General features: G+C 47.6%; 1 protein-coding gene across 1 annotated transcript; it reads left to right on the top strand.

The window, feature by feature from the left end:
- Window positions 1–2,497: 2,497 nt before the first annotated feature.
- LOC135899196 (juvenile hormone acid O-methyltransferase-like) lies at window positions 2,498–25,503 on the top strand. Its single transcript, XM_065428454.1, has 6 exons — window positions 2,498–2,574; window positions 2,881–3,002; window positions 12,824–12,942; window positions 16,205–16,517; window positions 20,936–21,092; window positions 25,433–25,503. The coding sequence occupies exons 2-6, from the start codon at window positions 2,886–2,888 to the stop codon at window positions 25,501–25,503; spliced, it is 777 nt and encodes a 258-aa protein (XP_065284526.1). The 5' UTR covers window positions 2,498–2,574; window positions 2,881–2,885.
- The last annotated feature ends 2,439 nt before the right edge of the window (window positions 25,504–27,942 follow it).

The raw sequence follows: 27,942 nt of genomic DNA, 5'->3' as shown, positions 1-27,942 counted from the left end.
CTTTTGATCTGCACGAACCTTTTCGTACAAAAATGTAGCTGGCTGGTTTGTCGTACTGCGATCCTGCCTCCGCAATTCTTTTGCCGTTTAGGTATAAAGCATTTTAGAGAATAAATACAGATAACGTAATTTGGTTGCTTGTTTCTTTCTTAAGGCGGACATTTGTTAAGGCATTATCAATAAATATTTCTGGCCTGTGGAGCTATGTCATGGGAAAGGCGTATATTCGTGACACTTATGCTGCTTGAAACGTACGAGAAACAAAGTCTAAATGCCATTGTGCGCTGTTAAAATACACCATGCCAGAAATATACTACCAGCAGCGCCAGTCGTACAGTATTTGTCGTCATGCAATTGTCGCAAAGCGCCTTTGTCACTTCATAGACATCAATGTTTCTTCTTCATTGTATTCTGAAGATGGTGACGTCGCTTAGTCATGATTATGGCTCCGTTATCATGACCGTCATCGTCAGTCGCTACATGCCTCCATTGTCCGGCGGTCGTCGAAGTGCCATCATCGTTACTACAGCTACGTCATCCGACTCTCGTTAGGCCGTCGCGGTCAAGCCATTGTAGTCATGGCATTGCCGTCACGCATTTGTCGCCGTACCGTTGTCGTCATTCTATCGTAGTCACGCTGTCGTTTCGCCATTTTAATAACTTCAGTATCCTAATCCCGTTGTGCTCATACCACCTTTGTCGATCCATCGACGTCATACCGTAATCATGCTGTCCTAATTCGATCGTGATTATATTTTTTTTGTTGCGCCATGGTCGTCATTGCCTCGTAGACCCACAGATTCTGCGTTCCACAGATGCCGTCAAGGTCCTGCGATCGTCGTCATTCTAGCTTCTTAATCCGGTTATCGTCACACCGTCGTCGTCCCACCATCGTCAAATCATGGCCCTCAGGTCATCATCGTACGCTGCTGCAGTTATACCATCGCGATAATTTAAGAATCGACATCTCACTGGCGTCATGCCGTCGCCATTGTACGCCTTTGTCGTTCCAATGGTATCATTCATTCTTCCTCATTCCATCGTAACTGCGTAAGCATCATACAGTCGTCCTCGGGCTTCCATGCTCCTGGGTGGCCTTGACAAGCGAGTGCCATGCCAAAGTGGTAATTAATGGATTGTGCGGCATACAGCCAAAGGAACCGAAATCTCAGAAATTGCTCGATTGCAGCGATCATTACAGTCGACGTTCATCGTGAGATGAGTTCTGTCGTATTTAATTGTAGGATATTATATGTATATAATACGGGATTAGCTCAAGAAGGCTAGGTGACCATTGTCGTCGCGCCGTTTCGGAAGGGATGCCAAGAGGAATCATCATCAGCGTCATAAATATGACTCGCACTCCTTTTATTTCTTAGAAAGTAGATCCCTCGCTACTTGTATAAATATACAGCTATAAGGACGATGCTAACATTTTTGGTTCATGCTTGCATTATTTGTGCCAGCAATACCATGCCATCGAAGTGCCAGCTTGCTCAGCAACAAGCTTTGCAATTCCTGTTAGGTTATGTTAACGTACTTTCTGTCAGATTTCGAGTTCAACACTTTTGTTCCAACTAGCTTTCTTGCCATCTCAGAAGGCATGCACGTTATTATCGCATAATTTGAAAAAATACGCGCACGTTGCTTTAGTAATTAAAATAACCAACAAATAAAGTAACGTTTTTTTTCATGCAGTTTAACCATGCGGGCGGTTGTGCGAGTTTTCAACTACTTCACAAGACTTTACGCTGCGTCGTTTTTAAAGAGCTTTGAAGTGGATTTAATGTATCGCCTTGGCGTTCTAAAAGCCTTTTTTCAAACTTATTTACTGCTACGCTGGGAAAATTGCTGATGACTAGTAGATGACACACATTGCGCTTCTCAATTCGCTTGAACCACTAACAATGTCGTTTTTAGGACAGCTAGAAGGCTTCTTGCTTCTTTTTATTTTTAAAACGGTTACAGGTAGTCCTTTTTTCCAAAATTGGCAGTGCGTTTGCCGGGCTTCAAACCCTCTTTAATATTATTTAACATTTCGATAATGCTACGGCGGATAACCCTACAAAGTAATTTAGAAATTCAGCGGAAACACAAGGAAAACACCTGTTCGTTTGTTTTAACATGCTCGCCAAGATCTTGTCGGGAGGACTGGCAGACGACAAATAGATCTTCTTGAGTTAGGTTTGCTAGGCTGTTCATCACTTACACTAGTTTTAAATTCGCCTTATAAATGATAACCCCGAAGAACACAACCTTTTTATGACTCATACATTGGCTGTAGAGGGCGTAGAGGGCGGTTAGCGAAGCGAGATAGCTGTTGTGTGCGCTCTCTCTTACCTTGAACTGACTATTTGGTTACAATAAATGAAAAAGTGGAGTACGTTGCTCTCCGAGAACGAAACTGCTGTATGAAACAAGTCTGGGGCTGTTTGCCACCTGTGCAAGTGTAGTTAGAACAAAACAACTTTATTACCTTGTAGGGTTGGCGACCGGAAGAAGCAGATACCCTTCTGCTGCGTAGGTGAAAATAGTAGGCGGCCGGACAAAGCAGATATCTCTCCTGCTGCGTAGGTGAGAAAAATGCATTGTTTTCTTCGCTATTTTTCATCGTCGAAAATATTTGCCCATTTATCCTCAGACCACTCTTTAGACCATGTCCTTTCTGTATCGAGATAATCAATTATAGGCACCTTAGAAAACTGATCTAAGCTTGTTCACTAAAGGAAATGCTGATTTTATGAATTAGTAAGCTGGCGATTGACCTGAACGAGTTTTGCAAAACCTTAAAAAACGTTCGAATATCGCTCACTGCGTCTTTTGATAAGGAAAGGGTTTGGGGAACAATTTTATCCTTACTTTGTTACGTTGCTGTGGCAGATATTATGGCTGGCACGACAGAAGGAAAGACGGAACCAAGACCTTACACAAGCCTGCATGCACCAGATCTGTACGCCGAGACTAATTCCATCCGTACTAAAGAGACTCGTGATTTACTAAAGGTAAGGCGTCTATGTTAACTCTAGATAGCGGTGCCTTTTCGACTTGTCGGACTGCGATAACGAGTTAGTCAATTCGATATCACCTTGCTATAGTTTGCAGTACAACGGCAGTATTCATTGTTACCACGTAAATCAAAATTACTTTAAGTCAGCATAATTTACACCGATATTGCGGCAGCATTCACACGCGCAAGTACCGTGGTGCGTGAGCTTGGCAAAATAGGACCTTCCTGTATCTGCCTTGACATTAAATTTTGAAAGTAATGCACCAAAACCACTATATGATAATGAGGTACTCCGTAGTGGGAAACTTCGGATTAATTTTGACCACCGTTCTTTAAAAGCGCCCGTTCATCCACTGGGTTTGCGTTTTTTACCGTGCACTGTATGTCTAGTACTTGGAAGTTATTATTATTATTTTTTTTTTTGCATTTCGCTCCCATCGAGATGCGTTTGCCGCGACCAGAATTTCACCTCGTGCCCGCCAGCTTAACAGCACCAGACAAAATCAACTGCGTTGCCACGCCAGGATTCACTGTAACTGTAACCCAAGAGAGCAACCCATATTGAAAAAAAAAAATCGCTCCAATTTTAGTCAAGGAGGACGAAGGAGAAGTCGAATAGTGCGAGCGCGTTGACATCGGCTCCGGCTTTCATCCAGGTTCTCGAGGGGTTCCCCCGGTGGAACCGGGTGATTCATGCTTTAATCGACGTGGAAAGTCAAGAGGACTCTGTCGATACTAGATTTTCGTCGGTTCAAGGACTTTTTGTCGTTTTTTGAGTGAAAAACGGCGAGGAGACGCGGATAGGCTTAGGCCTACTCCCGTGCATGTGGGGCTTGGAACCCAGGTTGGACGTTGTGGAAGGAGTAGAGATTACTCAAGAAGAGGCATACGACCCGCGATAGAAGGTGGCGTATGGGAGCCTGCCCGGCGCGCGCAGAGAAGAATATTCTTCGGCTCAAGATGGTTGAAATACACGTGGCAGACGGAAGTATGGCGGCCGCATCCCCGCACCACGCGACGTGACACGACGCTTCACCGTTACTTTGAGGCTCCCTCGACTGCCGAGGGAAACTTTTTGCATCATTGTCAGACCGAATACACTTTGAGCAAGCGTTCGCCATGGCAGCATCCTTGGCCCCAGCCGCAATCGAAGAGTACACAATGTGTCCCAACGGAGTTCAGAACATATTGGTGGTGTGCAGCACGCATGAGAAAAATGCGGTCGCGTACGCCAAAGTGCAGCAAATCAGGCTCGGCGAAGGCACGTTTGGGGTGGCTGCGTACCTGTACCCACCCGAGAATGCGTGTAATGGAGTCATAAAGAGGCGTCGACGTGGAAGTCAGCGAGGCTCAACTCATAGCGACAATTGTAAATCATTGGAATCGGGGCGGTTTGGAGGCCAGGCGAATCAACACCATGGCGGCGATGGCGCTTTTCGAGGGCATGAGGGTGCCCTGCTACGTGACAAGCAGCGAGATCATATTTCGCTGCACGCTGTACCAACACTACACGGAAGTCTGCTACGAGTATGGAGGACTAGGAAAGCCGGCTGACGTGTGTCCCAATCCGGGAAGCAAGTAGTTGCGCACCTGCAGCAAACGATCGCCGGCGGAAGATCACCAGTGCGATTCGAAATGCACATTGTGCGGTGGCCCGCAGCCCGCAGCGATCAAGAAGTGCAGGGACAAATTTCAAGTTCCCTATATCGCCAGAAGACAACGGCGGCCGCGGCGCCAACGCACCGAGCAGCTGCAGGTGGGAACCGAGGTCAACACGGTGGGTGGCAGGAGCCGCTCGTGTAGGCCAGCTGTGCGGGAGCGCAGCACCGAGAGAAGCCGCTCTCGCACGCATGTTGGGCAGAAGCACGGAGCAACCAGGCGCCACTCTTGATCCAGAGGGCGCTCGGTGTCCAGCGTGAGGAGGCAGGAGGAGCCTACCTGTGCGGGTCGTATTAAAGGGAAGACGAAGAAGGAGCAACAGAGACCCACGGAGGTAACGCTGTCGGTATCGCTAGAGCATGGTAGTAGGTCACACATGGATGCATTACTTAATGCAGTTAAGGAGCTTAGAGAGGAGGTACTCCGACTCAAAGCTGCCAAGGGAAACCCAAATCTCCTGAAAGTGAGGCGAGAGACCAGATGGCAGAGGTAGTCGAACATATACCCCGCGTAGGACTCACTAAAACAAAGCACAAGTACCCTTCCTAAGGACGAGGGCGACTCGGAAACGTCTGAGGTAGAGGCTCAGCAAAGAAAGATGCTGGAGGAACTAATCAGGATAAGTAGAGAAAATCAGGAAAGCTTAATGCTTTTGGTGGAAAGAGTAATGGCATTAGAGCAAAAAGCGGCGATTAGGGTCAAAGCCACGGTCCGAGTGCAAACCAAGGCTGCGAATCACTCCGAGGATGCTCCAGGCGTGCAGCCAGGCATGGTAATGTAGCATCGTGGCGGGCGATCACAAAGAGCTGGCAATGTGGCAGTGGCACTGCGTTAGTTTTCAAAGGCGCCAGGGTCTGCTACGGCTGTTTTTGGCGAATCAGGTGGAAAAGCCGCAGATTTTGTTATTACAGGCGACACTATGTGACGTGCCTACCCTCTCTGGCTTCAAAACTGTGTCGGTCAGGAATGACGGAGGCAGTGGACTAGCCACGATGATCAGAAAGAATGTAGCCTTTATTGAGCATCCAATGCAATCCCGACGGGGTACGATGGAGGCCCTTTTCGTGGAGTTTATACTCCACGGGTGGCTTGAATAGAGTGTATTTGTGCCTAAGGACTATAGCCCGCCGTCGGACCAGAGAAGCACATTTAACTCCCGGCTCAGGAAGGAGACGTGGATAGCCCAGCACTTTCCCCTGATAGTTGCCGGGGACATTAACGCCCATCTGAGTGCATGGAGTTACTTGAGACAGATGGTAAAAGGCGAGAACCGGGCGAGGATCCTGGATGATGTGCCGTTTACGGTAATGACGGGCCCAGGGTTCCCCATTAGGCTGGGCAAGTCGGTTGGGTGAGACCCAACGCCTGATTTGGTATGCGTCAAAAACGTAGGTAACGTCACTTGGGCCATTAAGCAGGAGAACCTGGGCAGTGACCACTTCATAGCGAGGGTAACAATTATGGTGGAAGTCCGACTGGCCAGGGTATTTCGAGTCAGGGGCTGGGAGGAGATCAGGAAACGTAGGAAGGAGCGAACGAGCACATTTTCCTCGTTTGGCGAGGCTACTGACTCACCCACGGAGGACGGAGAGAGGCTTACTAAGGTAGTACAAACGGAAGCGGAGGTCCCAAAAATAGTCCTGCACCTAGTGCACCTGATGGAGACCAAATCCTCAATTCTGATGAGGTGGGAAACACAAGGGCTAAAGTGCAGGCTCACGAAAAATGCAGCAGAGCTTAATAGACAGATCGAGATATATTGTTCAGAGCTTAATAGGCTACAATGGGACGAGGTCTGCGCTGCAGAAAACGGTTTCATGCGCTCAGGAGGGAAATGGAACCTCCTCAAGCACCTCCAGGGTAGCGCGCAGACTAAGGGGAATCAAAGGCAAACACTTAGTAAAGTCATACACAGGCAACAACAAAAAGGAAGTACTGAACAGTCGCTTTTGAATGCGGTCATGGATAGATACCTCCCCATAGGGCCGACGCAGGAAGAGGATTATCCTAAAGTCAAGTGCTGATGGTGGAGGAGCTGGAGGCGCCCTTAACAGAATCGGAGATCAGGGGGTGCTCTACAATTTAAACGGTAGATTGGCTCCGGGTCCGGATAAAGTTTCTAACAGGCTATTACGAAACCTGGACAATGAGGCAGTGGAACTATTAACTAAAGAGGCCAACAAAGCATGCGAGGCAGGACAGGTGCCCGACGGATGGAGGGCGGCTACAGTGGTGCTCATCCCTAAAGCGGGAAAACCCCTTGATTTGGACAACACGAGACCGATATCGCTAACCTCGTACATAGGCAAGGTAGCGGAACACGCCATGTTGAACAGGGTTGCGTGGTACATAGAGCGCAGGCACCTCTTCCCACATAATACTGTTGGTTTTTGGCCTAGCCTATCGGCGCATGGGGTTATGCTAATGCTGAAGAAGCATATCTTTGATAGCGGCACTCGGGACGTGAGAGGGATTATCACCCTGGACCTCACTAAGGCGTTCGACGCAGTGTCACATCAATACATACTGAAGGTCATTACTGGGATAGGCCTGGGAGTTAAATTCCAGGCCTTTATCAGGTTCTTTCTGGTGAATATAACCGCTACTGTTTAGGTGAAGCAGATTCAGTCAAGCGTGTACGGATTGGGGGCTCGGGGTACCCCGCAGGGATCAGTCGCCACTGCTCTTCATTATAGTGATGAAGGGTCTTTCAGACAGGCTGGGCGGCCTCCAGGGCATAGGCCACGCACTCTACGCAGATGAAATCACGATCTGCTGCACGGGGGGCTCCTTAGCGTAAATAAAGCAGGCTCTACAAGCGGCCTTGGACGAGATGGAGGCTTACCTCGCGGGCACGGATGTCAAGCTATCTCCGAGTAAGTCGGAGCTGCTACTTTACAGACCCGCAAGGAAGGGGATTAGGGGTCTCACACCCCTCAGCCAGGTTCCTGTGGTATTATACGCGAATAGTGGGAAAAACATTCCTACAGTCGACCTAGTCAAGATCCTAGGTCTGCTCATAGACGTGAGGAGCTGTAATGCCAGAAAAATTACGTACGTTACAGCCAAGACGCAGAATATGCTGAGATTAATCACTGGGGTGTCCAACCGAAAGAAGGGGTTAAGTGAGCACGACCTCGTTCGGATGTACCGCGCGTTTCTCATGGGTCACATTAACTATGTGGCTTGAACTCTAGTATGGACCAATCCGGAAAAGACAAAGTTAAGCACCCTCAAGTGCAAGAGGATCAAGACAATGCTAGGGTTGCCCATTGCAACGAGCTCCGACAGGCTAGATCATGTTGGGATGCACAATAACATAGACGATATTGTCGCAGTACAACGCAGACACTAGACAGGGAGACGTTCAGGAACCGCAGGACAACTTGTTCAAAAACATAACAGGCCTGAGACACATCTTCTTCGCCCTCGCCGAATCTCACTGACCCACTAGATTAAGTCTGTTACTGTCCCTATCTTCGTTGTCGTCTGCATAGAATACACGCGTCATTTGTCGCTCCCTAAGAGAGCATCGTCCCGATGCTGTACCTGAAGTGTCACTTGCGGAAGTAAGGATCTCTCGCATAGTTATTCGCTCACATACGGCTTCATGCGGACAACGTGCACAAGTTCAGGACAATGCGTGTGGCGCCGCGTACAGTTGGGACTATGGGGGACGACCTCGTACGTGACGTCAGTGAGTCGGCGCAATACTCGATATTGTCCGAAGTATCTCCTTAACAGCTTCTCGGAGACGCCTCGTTTCCGTATACGTGTCCAAACCCACACTCTGTCGCCGACGTCATAGATTGCTATTCGAGGGTGAAGATCATAGCGCCGTGCGTCGTAGTACTGCTGCTGGAAGATCCGCAAGCGTGCGAATTGCCGAGCCTCTTCGGCGCGTTGCGTAAACACATCGGCATCCGAATCAGTATGGTCAAAGTCACCTGGAAGCATCGCGTCCTACATCGTTTGTACATCCCGTCCATGAACAAGGGTGAGCGGAGTCATGCGCGTCGTTTCTTGTTTCGCCGTGTTATATGCAAAGGTGATATAACGTAGGATGTCGTCCCGATTTTTATGTTCAGCATCCACGTACAAGGAGAGCATGTCTTCAATTGTTTTGTTTAGGCGTTCTGTTAATCCGTTGGTTTATTGACGGTAGGCGGTTGACTTTCGATGAGCCGTTCCACTTAGCAGCAAACGTGACCTAAAAGCGCAGCTGTGAATGCGGTTCCTCGGTCTGTTATTACGACGGTTGGTGCGCCGTGTCGCAACACAATGTGCTCAATGAAAAAGCGCGCCACCTCGGCTGCTGTGCTTCTCTGGATTGCCTTTGTTTCAGTGTAACGTGTGAGATAGTCGGTTGTGACAATAACAAAGCGATTCCCTGCAGTAGAAGTATATCAATTCCGATTTGGTCAAATTGTCTTCGAGGAACCTGGACGGGTTGTAGGAGGCCGGCTGGTTTCGACGGAGGCGACTTGCGCCTCTGGCAGTCAAGGCAAGTATGGACGTGATATTTCACGATGGTGGTAAGTCTCGGCCAGTAGTACCTCTGCTGCACTCTGGCCAACGTTCTCGTGTAGCCTAAGTGACCAGAAGTCACCTCGTTGTGACAGGCTTGAAGTACTTCCGTACGAAGAGCTGCAGGTATGACGAGCAGATAGGGGGACTCGGTTGAAGAAAAGTGTCTTTTGTAGAGGACTTTCGCCCGCAAACAAAACGACAACAGTCCTCTTGCGAAAACTCTAGGCGGTTTCCCAGATCTACCCTCTAAGTAATTGATGAGTTCAAGCAACTCAGGGCCATGGCGTTGTTGTTGCGCGATGGTGGATGTGTCCAAAACACAAAGAAATGCCGAGTCTTCTTCGGATGCAGCAGACGCCTCTATCGGCAATCGAGACAGGCAGTCAGCATCCGTATGTCGTTCCCGCGACTTGTACTTGACAGTCATGTCAAAATCTTGCAGCCGTAGGCTTCAACGCGCCAGTCGTCCCGAAGGATCTTTAAGGCTTGTCAAGCAATACAGTGAATGGTGGTCGCTGATAGCTGTGAAGTGGCAGCCATACAAATATGGGCGACATTTCATAACCGTCCATACTATGGCGAGATATTACTTCTCGGTTGTGGAGTAATTAGCTTCTGTGCGTGAGAGTGTTCCGCTTGCATAGACAAGTACTCTTTCTGTGCCCTCCTGCCGCTGCACAAGAACAACTCCCAAGCCAACATTGCTGGCATCAGTGTGGACCAATGTAGAAGCGGTCTCATCAAAGTGAGCAAGCACTGGAGATGTCTGGAGACGTTCCCGTAAGTCATTGAATGCACCTTGTTCTTCGTCGCCCCATACAAAAGCAGCGTCGTCTCTCGTCAGGCGAGTTAACGGCCGCGCAATGCGAGCGAAGTCCGCAATAAAGCGCCGGTAATAGGTACAGAAGCCCAGGAAGCGCCTGGCAGCCTTTTTATCGGATGGTACGGGAAACTGTGCTCCGGCGGGAATTTTCTCATGATCTGGGCGAACACCTGCGTGATTGACGACGTTACCGAGAAACTAGTTCCACGAAGCCGAAGTGGTTCAGGCCATTCGAGGTGTTCTTCAAACGTAGCGGAGAACACGATGACGTCGTCCAGGTAAACTAAGCAGGTTTCCCACTTCAGACCTGAAAGCACAGTATCCATGAGGCGTTGAAACGTTGCAGAGGAAGACCACAAGCCGAAAGGCAAGACTTTAGATTCGAATAGGCCGTCTGGCATCACGAAAACAGTTTTTTCGCAGTCTCTCGGATCTACCTGGATTTGCCAATATCCGCTTTTTATATCCATTGAAGAGAAGTAACGCGCGTGACGAAGCCTGTCGAGTGAATCATCTATACGGGGAGCTTTGTCACCTGATCTTGTTTTCTGTAGTCTGCGCAGAAACGCAAACTGTCGCCTTTTTTCTTAACTAGAACTACAGGAGATGCCCAGGGACTCGTTGATGGATGAATCACGTCGTCTTCCAGCATTTTTGCACTTGTTTTTGTATGGCTTCACCTTCCCTGGGAGACACACGATAAGGATTTTGGTGAATTGGTCATAGAGGCGCAGACCACTGCCTAGGTGGTTAGGCTATCGTCGACCAAGGCTGGCAGGAGAATGCTTGACGACGTTGGCATGGCTCTTAGGATAACGGAGGGTCGGCGGAAAGCACTCACACGGGAAACGAGGGCAACCTAGCGGTGAGGCCCTTCCCGCGAAATGTACGTCCAGAGCACAACGAGGGTAGACGTAAAGCCCGTGCACGAGTCATCTTGGAGAAAGCTAGGGATAACACAGACTTCGCGGTCTCTGACGATGCGGCACATACTGGAACAAGAGAATGTTAGCTTTGTTGATTATAGGCGGGTGGGAGGGGGGGGGGGGGCGCTTTGCTCTTCCGCCTCAGTAAGGGTGGCCACCCCGGGTATAGCAGGGCAAATCGCGGTTGCGCTGGCCTTGTGTGACCCAAAGCGTTTCGACTTCTACATTGACTCGAGAGACGCAATCAGAGCTTTCGAATCGGGTAACCTCGCTCGAGAAGCGGCCTGTATTCGAGAAAAGAGGGCTTGCCCCGATTCTCATTGTATCACGTGGTTCCCCGCACACATGGGGACAAACGCTCTCTAGGGCTACCCAAACCTCAACTAGCTGGTCCACGACCTTGCTCGACAATGGACGCGCCGCGACGGTCTGGAGGCTTCGGAGGGGTAAGAAGGGACTCAGAAGAACGATCTGCTTCTCACATTTAATGAAATTACTAAACATTACCAACATGGCACGAGACGTATTCCTCTGCCTAAACCGAAGCCCAATAGAGGTCAGTCAGCTACTCTTAGAATGTTGCAGACGGGAGCTTTCCCGTCGCGGGGCTTCCTAAGTAGGATATACTCGGACGTGGACCCTGGTTGTCCCGACTGTAGTGAAACCTTTCGCTCTATGGCTCACATGGTCTGGTGATGTCCTGCATTGCCTAACGACTTTTCTCTTCAGCGAAGACAAATGTGAGAAGTCTATCAGAAGCATGGTACTCCGAAAGTAAGCCCAGGCTATCCAGAGGGCCCAGGAAAGGGCGGAGCGTCACGATGTTCTATCCTCTACGGGGATGCGGCCGGCGGCTATAACGGCCTGCCGTTTCGGAATCCTGACAGTAGCTCCTCAGGATCAAATAAAGTTCGTTGTCTGTCTGTCCAGTTGTGGTCAAAATGTTTATTACATTGACAGCGGATTTTCTGCTTTGCGGAGGTTCTAAGTTACGTTACACGACCACTAAACAAACTTGCTTTTTTATTTTGGGAGCTTTTCTCCCTGCCTGTTGTTCATATACCTTACACCTCTTAAGTGCGGCTTCTGTGAACGTCTGTGGCTATTAGTGCAATTACTACTAGGCCACTCGCGTCAGCGAACTCACCGCTAATTTTCTTCTTTCCTTCCCTCCTCCCTGTCCCTGTCATCTTTGTTTTTCCCATTTCCCATTCGCTCGGTGTAGGGTAGCCAACCGGACGTTATTCTGTTTAGCCTCCCTGCCTTCTGCTTTTCTCTTTCGTCCTCCTATTAAGTGCGAAGTTAATCTGTCGAAAAACGTTTATTTCGCACGCATCTAAACATTTAACCTGTTTTACTACTTCAAAGTCACAGGAGCCTTGCACCGTTTTTCTTCAAGGTTGCTTTGTTACCACGTCTGTCCGCTTCAACAGATAACCATTATTGAAACTTTCTTTCCATTGCTTGCTTGGCTGTTATTTTTTACTAGAACGGGCATTATAATAAAATTGACCAATAGGCAGCCATGTCTCTGTCGCTTCTAAGGGCAGAAAAAAGTTGTTAGCAGTCTAATTTACCGTAAATATGCATGAAACCCCTGCATTGTATTCCTTTTTGTAAAGATGTATTTTTCACCTTTGAAAAGCGCAAAGTTATGTTCATTGACATCCATGACATTCTACTGCTTGCTTCATGCCTTGAAAAGTGCAAAGTAGAATGACGAAAGTGCCTGGTATAGCTTCAGGCTTCTAGTAATCAAAATATTGACACTCTTCCGTTGATGTTACCTGACTGAACTGCCTGCAAATAACTATAATCTTTTATTCAGTAGCTTTTCTCTAAACACTGCTTGCCGTTAAGCATTTTCACTTTCCACAGGCTTTCCAGCCGTTCTTCGTAACCGAAAGAAATGCAAACTGTCAATTTTTGGACGTTGGCTGTGGGATAGGACATTTCACTCGTGGCGTCATCTTGCCCAGCGCCCAGCCATGCCGAAGGTAACACCTTTAGTGTTTCACGTATATGCTTTTATCCGCGACACCATATAAGTGGGTTGCTTTGTAGTGATTATATTCTTATTTAGGATTGTCCATTAAGCAGGGCTACGCAGCACAGATATGAGTGCTGCTCCGGACGGTTAGCAGAGCTGTGCACCGAACTAGGGGCTTTAGCGAGACCACAAGGTACGTGATTGTGGCGTATGGGCATACCCTTCCTGCTTTATATGGTATTAACCAGTGTAGCGCCCACATGTACGATACTGTGCGGTTATAATCTGCGCTGCAACGTTACGAGTGTGCATGCTGTGCGCCCGCAATGTAGGCGTCCACACCTGTTCCTCCGGCATTCCCTCCATGTTGCTCGCGGAAAGCAACCTCAGTTCTTCACCACTGCCACAATTTGAATTGACAACAACCAATTGACCACGCTCCAGGGATCCACTAGTGAGATGTGGTGTGCACTTCGTCACGGACACTGAGTTTCTGGATAAGATAATAGTGGTCTCGGCGGCATGCCATCTGTGCCAATGAACGCACTTTGGCATGTGCAATAGCCCCGCCTATCCGACCCCTATCTGCCACAAATAGTTCACCCCGCACTGTTGGCCCGAGAACGGAGTTCTTCCGCGGGTATTAAACTTACAGTTGCACGGTTTAAATGATCTGCCTTTGCTCACGACGCAGTGAGTATCATACTGTTACCGCGCGGAGCCCTAATGTTCCATGTTCGTGGCAATTCTCTCCGTCCCCCATTAGTATATATATATATATATATATATATATATATATATATATATATATATATATATATATATATATATATAACCGGAGGTGTCCAGGAAGTCTTGCGGGCGGGTGCACGGCGCGACATTTAGCGCACTTCTGCTGCGGTGTCAATGGACATGGTCCAGTTTTCATAATAGGAACAAGCTTTTTCAGAAGTAGTGAAACTATAGGGCAGTTTCCAGGAGTTATTCAGGCGGCACCGGAGTACTCTCAATGTTTCCCATGAGTACCGTTTGTTCCTCTGAGGATCACGTAGAACAATGCCAATTTGTTTGTTTGCTGACGACTTCTGCGCACCCTAATTCGATAAGGAAACGAAGTCGGACGCTGAAAATGTCTGTAGAAAGTTGAATATCTGATGTCCTGCAGTACTGTGCCTAAACAAGCCGCCACGAACGAACAAAGGAATGAAAAACGTTTAAGTTTAGCCTATGAAAGGGGCATAAAATAGGCAATGTAGTAACGCATAGGAATATTACGCAAAGCAGGTCTTACAAAACCATGGATTGGTGGGCTAGTTGGCAATGCATTATTAGAAAAACTTAGAGCGCTCTAAACACACAGGACGTAAAAGGAACACATACCACACTTTCATGTGTGGTAAAGCATGTCGAGCTGGAGTTTTCAACGCGCTATAGTACAAGCTCATAGCGAACAACGAAGTATCATATCATGGCGCACTGAGTTACATTGTCACCGAATAGTAAAACCCATGTGGGTAGTTTTGTTCACGTGTTCATGTATCCTTTTCGTCCTTTAGTATGTGCGGAGCCGCCAGAAACCGTTTCCGCAAGTGCAAAGACTAGAGTGTATGTAAACGGGTCCAGAGGGCAGGCCTGGTTGTCTAATTAACCATAAGAATGGCGAGAGCAAGCAATGCCATCTGGTCTCTGAGTTTCTATATGATGATAGCTCCAGTTTTCTTCCACACAGCTGCCACACACTAATAGGTAAAGGTATTGAAGTGAGCTTGTTTGTTGAAGCAGCAGAAGCTTAAGAATTACACATGCAGCGTCTGGAAAAAAAGGTGCCGAATTAACTCTAACCAATCGGGTGAACTTCGTACCAACGAAAGTCAGTGTAGGGATTTTCGACCTACAGTACAGGTTGCAGAAGTCAGATTACGGGAAACAAACTAAAGCAATCGAAGAGTATGGTCCGGGCTCTCCCTCCCCCTTCTTCCCTTTCGCATTCTCTAAGAAACTTCAGTGCACATAAACACAGGTCCTACTTTAACTGAGTCTCACAATTTACCCATCGTAGATGCCAAGCAATTTCGCCTTTGCTATAGTGATTTGCGCTGACCCTTTAAGTGCACCAAGCGCGAAGAAATAGAAGTGTCGGTCAGACTCGGACACGATGCTAACCACGTAACGGTTCACTTAGCCCCTTTATTATTATTTATTATTATTATTAGTATTATTTGAGTAAACAGTTGCTCAGTGGCCTCCGTTCTCATTTGCAGCGCGTAAAGCAAACGGACACATCACACCTCTTTCTTGCAGCATTACGACTTCTGAATTGAGCTGTACTCTATAGCGGCTGCACTGAAAAACTGCGTCTACTTCTTCGGCGCCGCATACGTATTCTCCCCTGAGGCTTTCTTCCTCCGTAACATCCGCTTCATGCACAAAATGCTTTCAGTGGAAGAAGTGTTTTTTTTTTTGTTTCCGCAACGAATGCTCAGCCGAACAGGTATACTGCGGTACAACTCGTGCCTTAGCAGACGCTCGGGTTTCGTAGTACCCCCAACAGATCGGCGCTGGATGGAGGGTGCTGTTGCCCGGCGTTTTGAAGTACCACCGCAGCAGCACTATAGGCCTCGAAATGACGCTAAAATTTGACTTCTAAAAATACAGGCATGGTCTCAGGTCACACGTGCAGAGAGCTCACTGTATGACCGGGAGTATATGAACTTGCAATGCTTGAGATCAGGAGCGTCGAAATTTACGATGTGGGCATGTTTGCCCTTAAACGAGCGTTCTGTAGTGTCTCTCCGCTGAATATTTTAATTTGGCATACGTTCGAGACTGCAGATCAGGTGTCTTTGAAAACGGTGCATGGAAAGAACAGCGGGCATCAGGGTACCAGCCGTCTCGCTCTTGCATGGTATGGTCTTTCCCTGGCAGCAGGTCATGTGGCTTCCAGCACTCACTACGTGGCGCCACATGCGCCGTTAATTTCTGTAAAGCACGGTGACGGCGCAAGTGTGCCTACAGTGTCGGTATAGTCGTCAAATGCGCCATACGCAGAGCATTGCCCGTTCATAGGCTACCTCATGACTGTATTGCGCTGTGAAACTGTTAGTGCAGCGACTTGCACCATTCAGAACGTGAAGAAATGCCTATACACACTGGGCACATATATTTCAAGAGCTGTCTGCGTCTCCGCGCTACCAGTTTTTACCAGTGCTAAATCGTTGTCCAGGTTATGCAACGTACAGGAGCGCTTATTTTAAGTAATTCTGCTGCAGGCTCGTGGCCGTAGATTCCTCTATGGCCATGCTGGAATATGCCAAACGGAATTTTCCTCACCAACTCATCAAGTACGAGTACTTGGACATTGAAGGTGACGTCTCAAGCTTCCTCAAAGTACACGGGCCCTTTCACGGAGTATATTCGTTCAGTACTCTACACTGGGCGAAGGACCTACACCGGGCCCTCGCCAACATTTCGGAGCTAATGATACCTGGTTCCGAGTGCCTACTTGTGTTTCTGGGTCGTGCCTTTGTCTTCGAGACTTTCAGGCACCTGAGTACCATGGATCCCCGGAGGAAGTACGCTGATGTAAGCACGCAGTTTCGTAAATATGAAACTCTCTATAATTTTAATTATTCATGAGGTTGTTCGGTTGACAATAAGAAGTCATAAATATGTGGACGAGAAAGTCATTAATATGCGGGCGAATGACCATTGTGATTTTAATGGGTCACCATGCATTGGATATTTCACGCACTTTGTCGGGACTATGTGTCGGTATATCTGTTTGTATCCATGTATGTACGTTTGTATGTTCCTATATAACCGTTTTCCACCTAGCTGGGTTACCACACCCAGTGACCAACTTCGGTCACTGTGTATGTTACGATGTATGTGACGGTCCTCAATGAATGTCTTTCACGATGACGTGGGTCATTTTATGTGCGGGGCTGGATAGGTGCCGCTGTTCGAAGAAACACCTCCTGGCCGACTTGGGGCACGGCGTATGTGCCACGCGGTCTGTGCTGGGCTTCAATGAACCTGTTTGATGCCAGCTTTTTTATTTATTTATTTAGGCATTATTTATTTATTATAGCATTAGTATTTATTTACCATTAGGCATGTGCCGCTCTCCAATGAACGTCTTTGACGCCATCTTCATTAGCTAGATATGCGACACGATGTATGTGCGCCTCTTCAATGACCCAAGAAATACCGCATTATTTTCCAATAATGAGCGGAATTGAACCGAATTCACAAGGGTTCCTCAAAGACAGCAGCCCGACAACTTATGAGACTGTACCGCAAATTTACTGGGTAAGTGCTGCTTTTTATGATAGTCTTTCGCGCCATTAGAATGGACATGTGCCGCTCGCCAATTAACCTTTCAACAAACGGGGTCACTGATTGTCTGTCACAGACGATGCGGTAAGCGTGGTAACAATTCTCAACGTTTGCAGCTACCGGTGGTCCACGCTACTCGTCTCGCAAACCATGCGCGGCGTACTTCCCGCTAGTGCCGTTAGATGGCATAGCGTTCCCAGAAAAAAGTGCGAGTGACTTGAACGGTTGCCGCATGATGCATTTCGCAGCATGCCCGCGCACCGGCGCGCCATCTGTTTTGGATGCCATGCGCAGGATTTGCGGCAGTGGTGCCGAGTGGGCTTAGGAATAACGTTGCAGTACGCGCCTCATGCGTAACTGCTTTCAACGGTGCCAATACTTTGTATCGCTGTATTCATTGAGCATGCTAACGTATTACCGTCTACAGCAATCGCAAGCACCATTCGGCCAGAATATTTTTTTTATAATCATTAATGTTATGAGCCACGTCGTTACTTTCCTCCTCGCCTTCACGCTCCTAAAGATGCCTTTGAAGTAAACGTTACAACTAAGCCGTTTTGTTTGCTCTTCGATAAGAAATCCCTACTAAGGTAAAGCAGTTCTGATTTTACGTCTACACAGTTGAAAGTCAGATTCATTGGTAACTTATGTTCAGTCGTGAGAATGAGATGAACAGTTTGTGTTTACAGTTAATTTTCGTATTTCTTCGATCGTTAATTCCAAATAAGGATCCCAGTGACAACAAAGCCATCACATAGTGGGCTACAGATACAGTAATGCTTTAAGATAAACGAGATCAAGAAGTAGTATCCATAGGCATAGGAAATTTTACTCATTTCTAATCATGGGGGTCAATGAACCGGTACTCTGAAGTTTGCTCTGAGAGCGTGAAATATTATTAGTGCTTCTGAACGTTCGTGCTTTAACGCTTTCTGCGCACTTCGGTAACACAAGCAGTCAAATTAATTCCAGAGCCATCCACCTCGACGTCTCTCATAAACGCTCCCACCCCCCTTGTTTTTCGGGGCGTTAAGCGTTTACGACAAAGATATGAGATATTTGGCCTACAATTTTTATATTGCTTTCTTTCATCTTCAGGATGCACAAAGAAATTATAAATCAAATCCAGAAAAGCTTCCAAAACTAAACAAGATGCAGTGGGTCAACAATATTACTGAGCTGCCAGTTGAATCTAAATGCATCCTGCAAGGCTTCTGTTTTGAACATGCTTACGAGAACTAGAAGCGCAGCGTTTTTTAGAGTTGTGCTACCACTGAAAAGCAGTGAAAAAGTTGTTTGCACTCTTCAAATACCGTACAACATTCCATTTTGTATAACTGAATCAAGCAGCACCCCTTTGTGCCAAAGAAGCAACTGAACCCTCTGATAAATACCAGCTGGAGAGGAAGTGAAAGATTACTTTGCTGCCGCAACTAGGCAACTCTGAATAACCATGGCGGGAATAGACATTTCGAAAATTTTGTGTAACTTCGTAACATCTGTTTTATAATGTAGAGGCACTGTTCTTATCTTACTCTGCGCCTTTTCTTCAGGAATCGGCATCAATACAAATCCTTAGCTATTTGCCGTCGCCGAAGAACTTCGTTTGTTTACACTATAGTAATTTTTCTTACCTGGTGTAGAGGACCTGGCAATAAAGTCAGCCAAGGGCATTTCTGCTGCGTGCTAGAATATTTGAAGCTTCAGAAACTACATTTTGATCAGTCTCAGTATCGCCATTTGAATGAAGTTTTGCGTGTCTCAGAAAATGTCGAATTTGTGGGAGGTGTGGCGCAGCCCTCTGGATATACCGCAATATTGGAATTCGTTCACCGATAGGCTGAGGCGACATTCTCGGTCTTTCTAGAAGCTCACAAATTGGCGGTTTTATGGCAAAGGGCGGGTCAGTAGCCAAAGGAACCTTTATTGTTTTACAGGAACAATTGTCTCAAGCGGGCAATTTACATTCTCTTTTCAATGTATATGCAATATTCTATCAATAACTTCGTGCAAGAATCCAGAAAGCCCATGAAGGGCCGTGCGTTTGGGGCACAGTTAAATAGCGCGTAAGAACTTCTAGCTGGTAGGTGAACAAAAAGTTTTTTTTTGAACAAACAATTTAACAGCCGCGATAATTTAACCACTAAGTGCATTAAGATGAGAACGACGGAGCCTGCAGCCTTCGCCCTGGTAGAATTCGCTGGTGCGCTCTATCAATATTATAGTTAAGACCACTGTTGAGCAGGTGACTAAATAAACTTAAATTTAAAGGCATAGGCTAACGTTCTTCTTGCATAAGTGCCTGTTAGATCAACAATATTATTGATCTGCCAGGTAAAGGGTTCAACCTGTGGTGCTCATGCGAGACAGAGACGCCACGAGACGCCCCTTCGTGACAGAGAATAAATCGCTTCCTTTGTTCATTTCGTTGGCTTGTGCCGAAGCGCCGACTCGAGGGCTCCTCGCTCTCGGGGCACGGTAAGGAAACTATAGGGTCCACAGTGCTGCCAATGGCGCAGCCGCTACGGAGCTCACCTCATAGAGAGCAGCGTGGTTTGCTAATGAGAAGCGTTAGCAACATCAGGAGCACAGTCGGCCACAGCCAGGACAGCGACATCCTGGGTTCCGACGGGAGGTGCGATTGCCGGAAGCGTCTTGCAGCAGAGAGGCTTCAGGCGCGCGGGCGATGCCAGGGCGTGTGGGACCGGGCTTCAGATCTCGACAGTGGTTCCGAAGAAGCTGCCCATGCTTTCGGGTGGCAAGAGCAGGCGAAGGCGGTGGAGTGCCGTGGGCGAGTTCCGTTCCCAAGCATCCCACGTCCAACTTCAGGGCACACCGGTTGCCCAGAAGTACAAGTGGAAGGCGGTGATCCCATTACAATGGCGTATGTCGTCAGAAAACAGCGCTTACTTGAGGTGTCAGTGAAAACGTTCCCTGAGACTGCTGCTCTGAGGGCTGTCAGTGGCCGTGCATAGTCGCGAACAGCAAAGGACCTCAGCTAAGGAACAGCAAAGGATCGCAAAGAGCGCCGGCTCGAACTGTAGTTCGTGGTCTGTAACAATTCTGGTTAGGTATCAGAAAGAGGCTACCCATGTTGTGGCAAAGGCCGCCGCAATCGTTGCAGGGGAGATTTCTGGAGGTGGGCGCTGGCCCTGGTCACCGGATAAACCTAACGATGAATGTGAGTAGGTAACGAAAGCCTATACATGGTGGGAATGTTCCTATGGCGTCCATGTTGATAACGTCGAAGTGATATTAAGGTTGGAGGAACTGCCACAAGTGGGGGAAAGGTTACCGGTCGACTTTGACACGGTGGCAAAGTATGCATCCATATACCGAGTCACGTACATCGGAGTTCATCCAAGGCCAATCGCAGCGAGAACAAATAAGGCACTGAATGGCACGAACACCTGTATAGGAAAGCTGCTGCACTGCGTTGAAATGCTGCCTGCGTAGACTGCTAGGGACGAATGGCTTATACTTAACCGGTCAATTTATCCATCCTAAGGCCTGTGGAACTGATGACGTCTTTCCAGAAAAATGGGTAGCTTTCAATACTGTCTGATTTCTTGATTGCTACCATTCTCTTTGTTTTTGAACATGTGAGTCTGGGTGCTCTCGAAAAGCCAATAAAACACAGTGTGCTTATTATTTGTGTGCAGATTCTCCTGAGTCACATCCCTGCAAGCCATGACATCCTGGATCTTTCCGGGCAGCGGACATACTTGAATAGTGCATTGGGATCTGCAAAGCTGGTTACTTTATCTGCCGAAGTTGTCTCAAAAGATGGCGTAGGTTTCACACAAACAAGTGAAATAGGTGAGTGATCAAACTTGTTCCTGATAGCTTTTTAAAATAACTGAATGCCACTGCTAGTGAATCGCTTTGCAAAAGGACATAATGAAACAGCACTAAAATCTTTGATATGCAAACATCAAGCTGCCTGCTAAATACACCGTAGATACCACTTTAATAAAGACGATTTATAATTCTTTCTTTTATTGTGTAGTGCTTATTTCCATGCCAATAATGCAAGCGCGACTACCTAGCGGCAATGACATTAGCCATGTTCCCCTGAGTTTTCGCGTAGGCGCAGTGTTAACGCTTTAGCTTATTATAGATAAATAATACCTAATTTCCTGCAGGACCCAATCTCACCATTAAAGTCGAGGTAAGAGCGATTCCGCAATTACGAATCCAACCTTTCAACCTGGACAGCATTTACCCATTCTTTCAATGAAGCCTTCAGTCGCCCTACTGTGCGCAAGCTTCGCGCAGAACAACGCTTGCGTGGTCGCGCTCAGCAAAAGGGTGAAAACTTCACCAACTACATTGAGGACGTAGTTGACCTTTGCCGGCGCATTAATCCCGCCATGCCCGATTCTGAAAAGATAAAGAATGTCATGCAGGGCATAGAGGATGATGCATTCCAAATGCTCTTGGCGAAAAATCCTCAAACGATAGACGAGGTCATTACACTGTGCCAGAGCTACGATGAGCTCCGCAAACAACGCCTTACTACGCGCCGAGCTGCCGCCCCGACGACACGATTTCGGCTTTAACCGACAGTTCTAGTGCTGCTCCCGCCCACTCTTCGTTCCTCGACCAAATCAAGCAATTCGTTCGCGAAGAAGTCGCGCGCCAACTGTCACTGCTGCCTGCTACCCAGTCGTCTGAGTCCTCTTTGTCCCCGGAACTCCGACGCGTTATACATGAATAAGTCAGCGACGCATTATCTCTCGCTAATCAGCCACCTTCGGCGCCGGTTCCGCTCACGTACGCTGCCGTCGTCGCCAGGCCAAGACCACCGCCTGAAGTTGCGCACTGCACCACCACAAGCGACTTCTACGCCTCGCTTTCTCCAGCTGCGAACTACTTGCCCAGAAGCGGGTTCTGCGCGCCTCCGCAGCCCCTACGCCCAGCCCAGAACTGTGCGACGCTACCTAGGCCCCCTGTTGATAATGGTGTTGGTGTTGATAATGATAACAACATGGTGTTTGGTGACGCAGTCAATTCGCCTACTGCAAACGCCTGGCCTGCACATGCTACATCAAGTCCTCCAGCTGAACAAAGAGCGCTATAATCAAGTCTCTAATGAAAGTCATTCGCCTGTTGATAAATGGCATGCAGACGCCATCTGCTCGGGGTGCACTGCAAGTGCTGGACGGTCTCGATCCGGTTCTTGCAAGTCTTGAGTAGCAAGCACAATGGCTGTACCTTGTCAGCCGTTCTTCAGACAAGTCAAGGAAGCGTCTATTATGTAATGGAATGCCCGTGGACTGAAATTCCGTATTGCTGATTTTCGCCATTGCGTTTTCACCAATGGATTGCCCATTATTGTCTTCTGTGAAACGAACCTACAGAAACCCGTCCGGACCTTATGCGTCATCGACTCGTACTGACATTAGCAAGGTGATCATCTGCATACGGTGTGAACTGACATTGTTCATCCAGTGCGGCCGCATGACAGTAATCAGTATGTCTGTTTCACCATGAAAAAACAAAAACGCGTTTACTGTAGTAGGCGCTTACCTTTCGCCATCAGGTCGTGTCGACAGACAGAGACTGAGTGACATTACAGATGTCACTCCTGGTTCATGGACTGTTGTTGGGGACTTTAACGCACATGATTCACTTTGCGAAACCATCAAGGTAAATTCAAAGGGAAGAAACATCGTTTCCTTTGCCTGCCACCATGAACATTGCTGTCTAAATGATGGAAGTCGCACGTTTCCGCGCGGCAGGACTTACAGTAGTTGTTTAGACTGAGCTTTTGTCTCGCGATGGCTTAGTCGCTGCGTCCATTGGTTCGCAGTTATAGAAACCCACAGAAGCGACCACATTCCTACCTACCTAGAGATAAGGGGCCTAACCAAATCTGTTTCATCAAATTTTAAACAAACAATAGATTGGCCAATGTTTCAATCACTAATGGAATATGAAGCCATGAAGGCTTTTCGTCCACACTAGAAATTCAGATCGCCAAGACTACGCAGGATGATATGGGTTCATTTCGGCCATTGGAGAAATACACAGATTTTGATGCGGAAATAGAGAGCCTCCGCGCAATCCGAGGGCGAGAGGAGTGACGATAGAGACGGACTAAATTGCTTTATGACTTAAGAGAGGCCAGATGCATTCACAAGAAAATTCAGCGTCGCTATGCTGTACTGCAAAATTAACGCTGCAAATAGTCTTGTGAGTCTCTAAATCCGCGTAAACCTTTCTCGGTTGTTTGAAGAAGAATCCGCAGACTTCGAACAGCTCCTCAACAGCGACCTCCATTTAAACCTCCAGCCCTTCATCAAAGACGCCCATAAGTAGACGCTATAGCCAAAGATTAACTGCGCAGGGATCGCGGATCCGGCGTTCACTATTCACCTTGCGCCACCTATTCCTGCTATCCTCCCTTGCTCCCGAGATCCTCGCATGGATCCTCCTTTCCCCATTGAAGAACTGGAGGCCGGACTTGCTGGGTGCAGGCGATCTTCGTCACCGGGACCCAATGCCATCACATACTCGGCGCTTGCTAGCCTTTGTCAAGAGGCCAGAGATGCACTTCTTTGCCTATACAACGCATCATGGCGTGACGGCCTGTTCTTTATCAAGTGGAAATCTAGTCGCCTTGTTCCACTCCTCAAGCTTGGCAAATCTCCATTGGAATTGCCACCTTACCGTTCAATAGCACTGGTCAGCTGTATCGGCAACATAATGGAGAGAATGGTCCTTACACGATTAGAATGGTACTTGTAATTTTGCGAGGTCTATCCAGAGGTAATGGCTGGCTTTCGACGCGTACGCTCGATAATAGATAGCGTATTAAAGTCGAAAGTTGGGCGAGTTGGTACAAATTCAAAATGGCAACAGCGCGAACAAGACGACGACGAAGTCCTGTGTCCTTGCACTCCGTCGTCGTCTTGTTCGCTCTGTTCCCATTTGAAAATAGATAGCGTTATTGACCTTGTAACATATGTACAGCAACAGAAACATCTGAAGTGAATCACTGTGTCCTTATTCCTTGATGTTAAAGGTGCGTACAACAATGTGGATCATCACGCCATTATGGACGCCTTAGAAGCTGTAGGGATTGGTAAACACTCCTTTCGCTGGATGCGCAGCTTTTTAATGGACGATCTGTCTTTATTGTGACTGAGGATGGATCGACGGCGTCTAGCTGTACCAGTTGTGGTGTACCTCGAGGCAGAGTACTCAGCCCTACCCTGTTCAACCTGGTGCTCATCAGACTTGCGGATTCATTACAGCAAACCGTTCAGCTCTCCGTATATGCAGACGACATTTGCATATGGGCTTCCAGAGTGACACGTGTACAAGTCCGCACACGAGTTCAGAAAGCTTCAATGGCCGTGTCAACATGCCCAAGGCAAGACCTGGAGCTTTCACCTCAGAAATGTACACCCATTGCTTTTACTTGCAAAGCGATGTCTCCGCATGCTTTGCGGAATAATGACCAAACTGTACGTTACAGACGAGCGCACTGATTTCTTGGCGTCATCATTGATAGAGACCTGTCGTGGAGCCCTCACGTCTCGTACATGACAAAGCGTTTGCTTGCCATTGTGAACCTTCTTGCGTTTCTCGGCGCGAAATCCTGGGGCGCAACTGTGAAATCAATGCTGAAACTATATAAAGCACTGCTTTGGGCTTTCTCAGATACAGCTTGCCTGTACTAGAAAATACTTGCGCTACAAATATCCGCAAACTCCAGAGTGTGCAAGCACAAGCACTCAAAATTTGTTTCGGTTTCCCAAAAACTATGGCATGGGTTGTGAGCGTGGCGATTGCCAGAGATGCTCCTTTGACAGTCTACATTGATACAGATGTCCTGAGTGCACACATCGCACACCTGACTCGGATTCCCTTACATCATCTTGCTTGCTTGCCAGTAAAGAGGCCACCTTAAACTTTCGCCAAAAGTTGTGTAAGACATCAGTCCTACATGCCATCACAAATTACGCCTGCTACACGATTATCAGACCCGTTGCGGTGTATGCGCCGGCCGCAAGTGCAGTTGACAATTGCAGACATCAGAAGGAAAGCTGTAGGCGCTACAGCACTACAACTGTAGTTGCAAGCTTTGAAGCAAGCAACTTTGGAAGACATTCACAACGTGCACAGATTCCTGCAACATGTCTACACAGATGGTTCGGTAAAACTCAAGAGCTTTGCTGCTGCAACCATCATCCAGGCAAAATCTGAAGAAATTGAATGAGAAACTTCATGTATGACCATATCGACGGGTGCAGAATTTGCGGAACGCCGTGCTGCACTTGATTTCATTATTTAGGAACCACTGCAACAATGGACACTTTTTGGTGACTCCGAGGCTGCCCTTCAGTGCATACGAAGCCCAATGCTCCACTGACACAATAAAGAACTGGCTTCAGAAATTTGGTACATACATCATCGCAGCCATGGCAAGGGACACAACATAATCGTTCAATGGCTTCCAGGTTATTGCAACATCAGCGGGAATGGCCACGCCAACAAAGCCGCCCGATCTGCACGTGAAAGCGGTCAACATGTCTTAATTCCGCATTTGTGAACACACGCTGCGGCTGGGCTGCGATTGATGTCTCGCGCATATACTTTGCCCCTGTGGGACTCGAACGTTTTCACCATGCGTCGTTCGCGTTCGTTGTCTCCGGACATACGGGTGCACCTACCGCCTGGGTTACCACGACGTGAACATACCATGCTGTACCGTTAGTGGCTTGGTGTTGTATTTACTAGAGAGTTTTAGAATTGGGGGCGCAAGGCTCTGGGCCCCCAAGCCGCGTTGCGTCGGTTGCTCTTGGGTCTAAGTGAGCAGCAGAGTTTGAGGATTGGGTCGAACGCAGACAGCGTTGGGTTGAGCGCTCGGGGCGCCGCAGTGTGGAAAATAGAAAGGTGCTTGAAAGAAAAAAAAATGAACCTCTTTTGTTACAAGTGAAAACAAACAGAATGCATTTTTGAGCAAAAAGAGCGAACAACAAAATGTAAGAAACTGTGTTAGTACCAGTTAGCATTACAAATTAAGTGTGCGATTCTAAGCCAAGCAAAGCCACTCGAAGCCAAGTGCTCTTAGTTGGTGTTTTCTTGTGACGCGCTGCGAAAATCTGCGAGTTCACCCGTGTGAAATGGCGAAAATCAGTCGAAGTAAATAAAGTTTGCTCTGCGACCATCTGCTGTACGCCATCGCTGTCACCCGCGAGGGCGGCCCAAGACGGCTTGGGGGCCCACGCTAGTTTTCGATTCTTGGGTCTTGGGTTAACGCGAACGCAAGAACGCAAGACTGGCTTGGGTTCTGCGCATGCGCACTTGTCGCGCGCAATTTTCTTGGGTCCCCAAGCCGCTTGGGCCCCCAATTCTAAAACTCTCTACTAACTCATATGCTTTCCTTATTGGAATGGCTAACAGTCTCACGTACGACACATGCAACAGCGATGAGGCGCATGCAGATAGTATCTTTACCTGCCCGCGATATAGTGTCCAGACACAAGTCATGTGCAGAGTACTGGACCAGTTGGACAGTCGTGCACTATCAGAAATCAAGGCTTTAGGTTAGTGCTCCCAAAGAACATCCGCGCTGAAGGCCTCCCTCGCATTATTACGGATCCTGCGGTCTACGGGGCTTCACGATAGACCTTAAGAACGGCGCGCCCAACCGCTCTGTAGTGTACGCGGTTTGTTCGTGCTCGTCTCTCTTTCTCTCTATCTCCCTCTTCCAGTCTCTTTCTCTTTTTATCCCCTTTAACACTTCCCCCTTTGCAGAGTAGGCAACCGGAACTACCGCTGGTTAACCTGCCCGCCTTTCTATACATCCTCTTCTCTCTCTCTCTCTCTCCCTTCACACAACAAGCAGCGTCAAGCTGCGATCCCGGTGCAGGAGCACTGTCCGTAACGTCCATAAATGTGCGCTCGGTTATCGACAGCATAATGACAGTGTAAAATGTAAAAAAAGAGAAAAACAAAGTACACAGGCATCAAATGTGCCATCCAGCCACTTTCACAAAAAAATTCACTGTGAAGTGCAAAAAATACTAAAGGGAGTAACATGTGAATGCAAGAAATGAGGGAAAGACAGCTTCCAGAACACATGAAAAGAGACTCTGTAGTGTATCAGCAGCAAGAAAGGCTTCGCTCCCTTAATATAGGTAAAGAATGGTGCAAAATAAAGCTTCCTTTTAAAGAACACAAATTCAATTACGAAAAATTAGTTCGGTCGAGGCCATTCTACGAGGCTGGTTAACAGTAATGTAGTCGCATCAAAACATGCAATGCCTAATGTTTCATCACTCAAATGCGCTTTTCTAGAGGTGGGATTCTACCATATCACCAGAAATTTATTCTACAACGCCTTGTTTATTTTTTTCCAGTAGACTTCGCTGTGTGTTATTTTTTTAGAGAAGTATGTGTTGTTCCAAAGGCATAATGAGGAGAAACTGGTAAAAGGAGGAGGTCTGAGCAAAGTGGTAATTTCTTTCCAAGTTGCACATCGAGGCACTATCTAAAGAAGAAAAAAGAAAGCTAGGCATATTATCACCCGGCAACATTTTGTAATACTGAATGTCCTTTAGAGTCATGGTTGCAACATTAATCACACCTGCTGAAAGAAAATGCAATAGATATTGTCACAACAATATTGTGCATTGTCTCGCTTTATCAAAAC

The sequence above is a fragment of the Dermacentor albipictus genome, chromosome 5, assembly GCF_038994185.2.
Source record: "Dermacentor albipictus isolate Rhodes 1998 colony chromosome 5, USDA_Dalb.pri_finalv2, whole genome shotgun sequence".
NCBI lineage: Eukaryota > Metazoa > Arthropoda > Arachnida > Ixodida > Ixodidae > Dermacentor > Dermacentor albipictus.
The sequence above is the reverse complement of the archived record's forward strand: the minus strand, read 5'-3'. Positions and strand labels throughout refer to the sequence as shown.

Bases quoted from the DNA above. Each gene is read 5' to 3' on its own strand.
- LOC135899196 (XM_065428454.1), top strand. From the start codon at position 2,886: ATGGCTGGCACGACAGAAGGAAAGACGGAACCAAGACCTTACACAAGC. The intron at 3,003-12,823 runs GTAAGGCGTCTA...CACTTTCCACAG, and splicing joins AGACTCGTGATTTACTAAAG to GCTTTCCAGCCGTTCTTCGT. The intron at 16,518-20,935 runs GTAAGCACGCAG...ATTTGTGTGCAG, and splicing joins CCCGGAGGAAGTACGCTGAT to ATTCTCCTGAGTCACATCCC.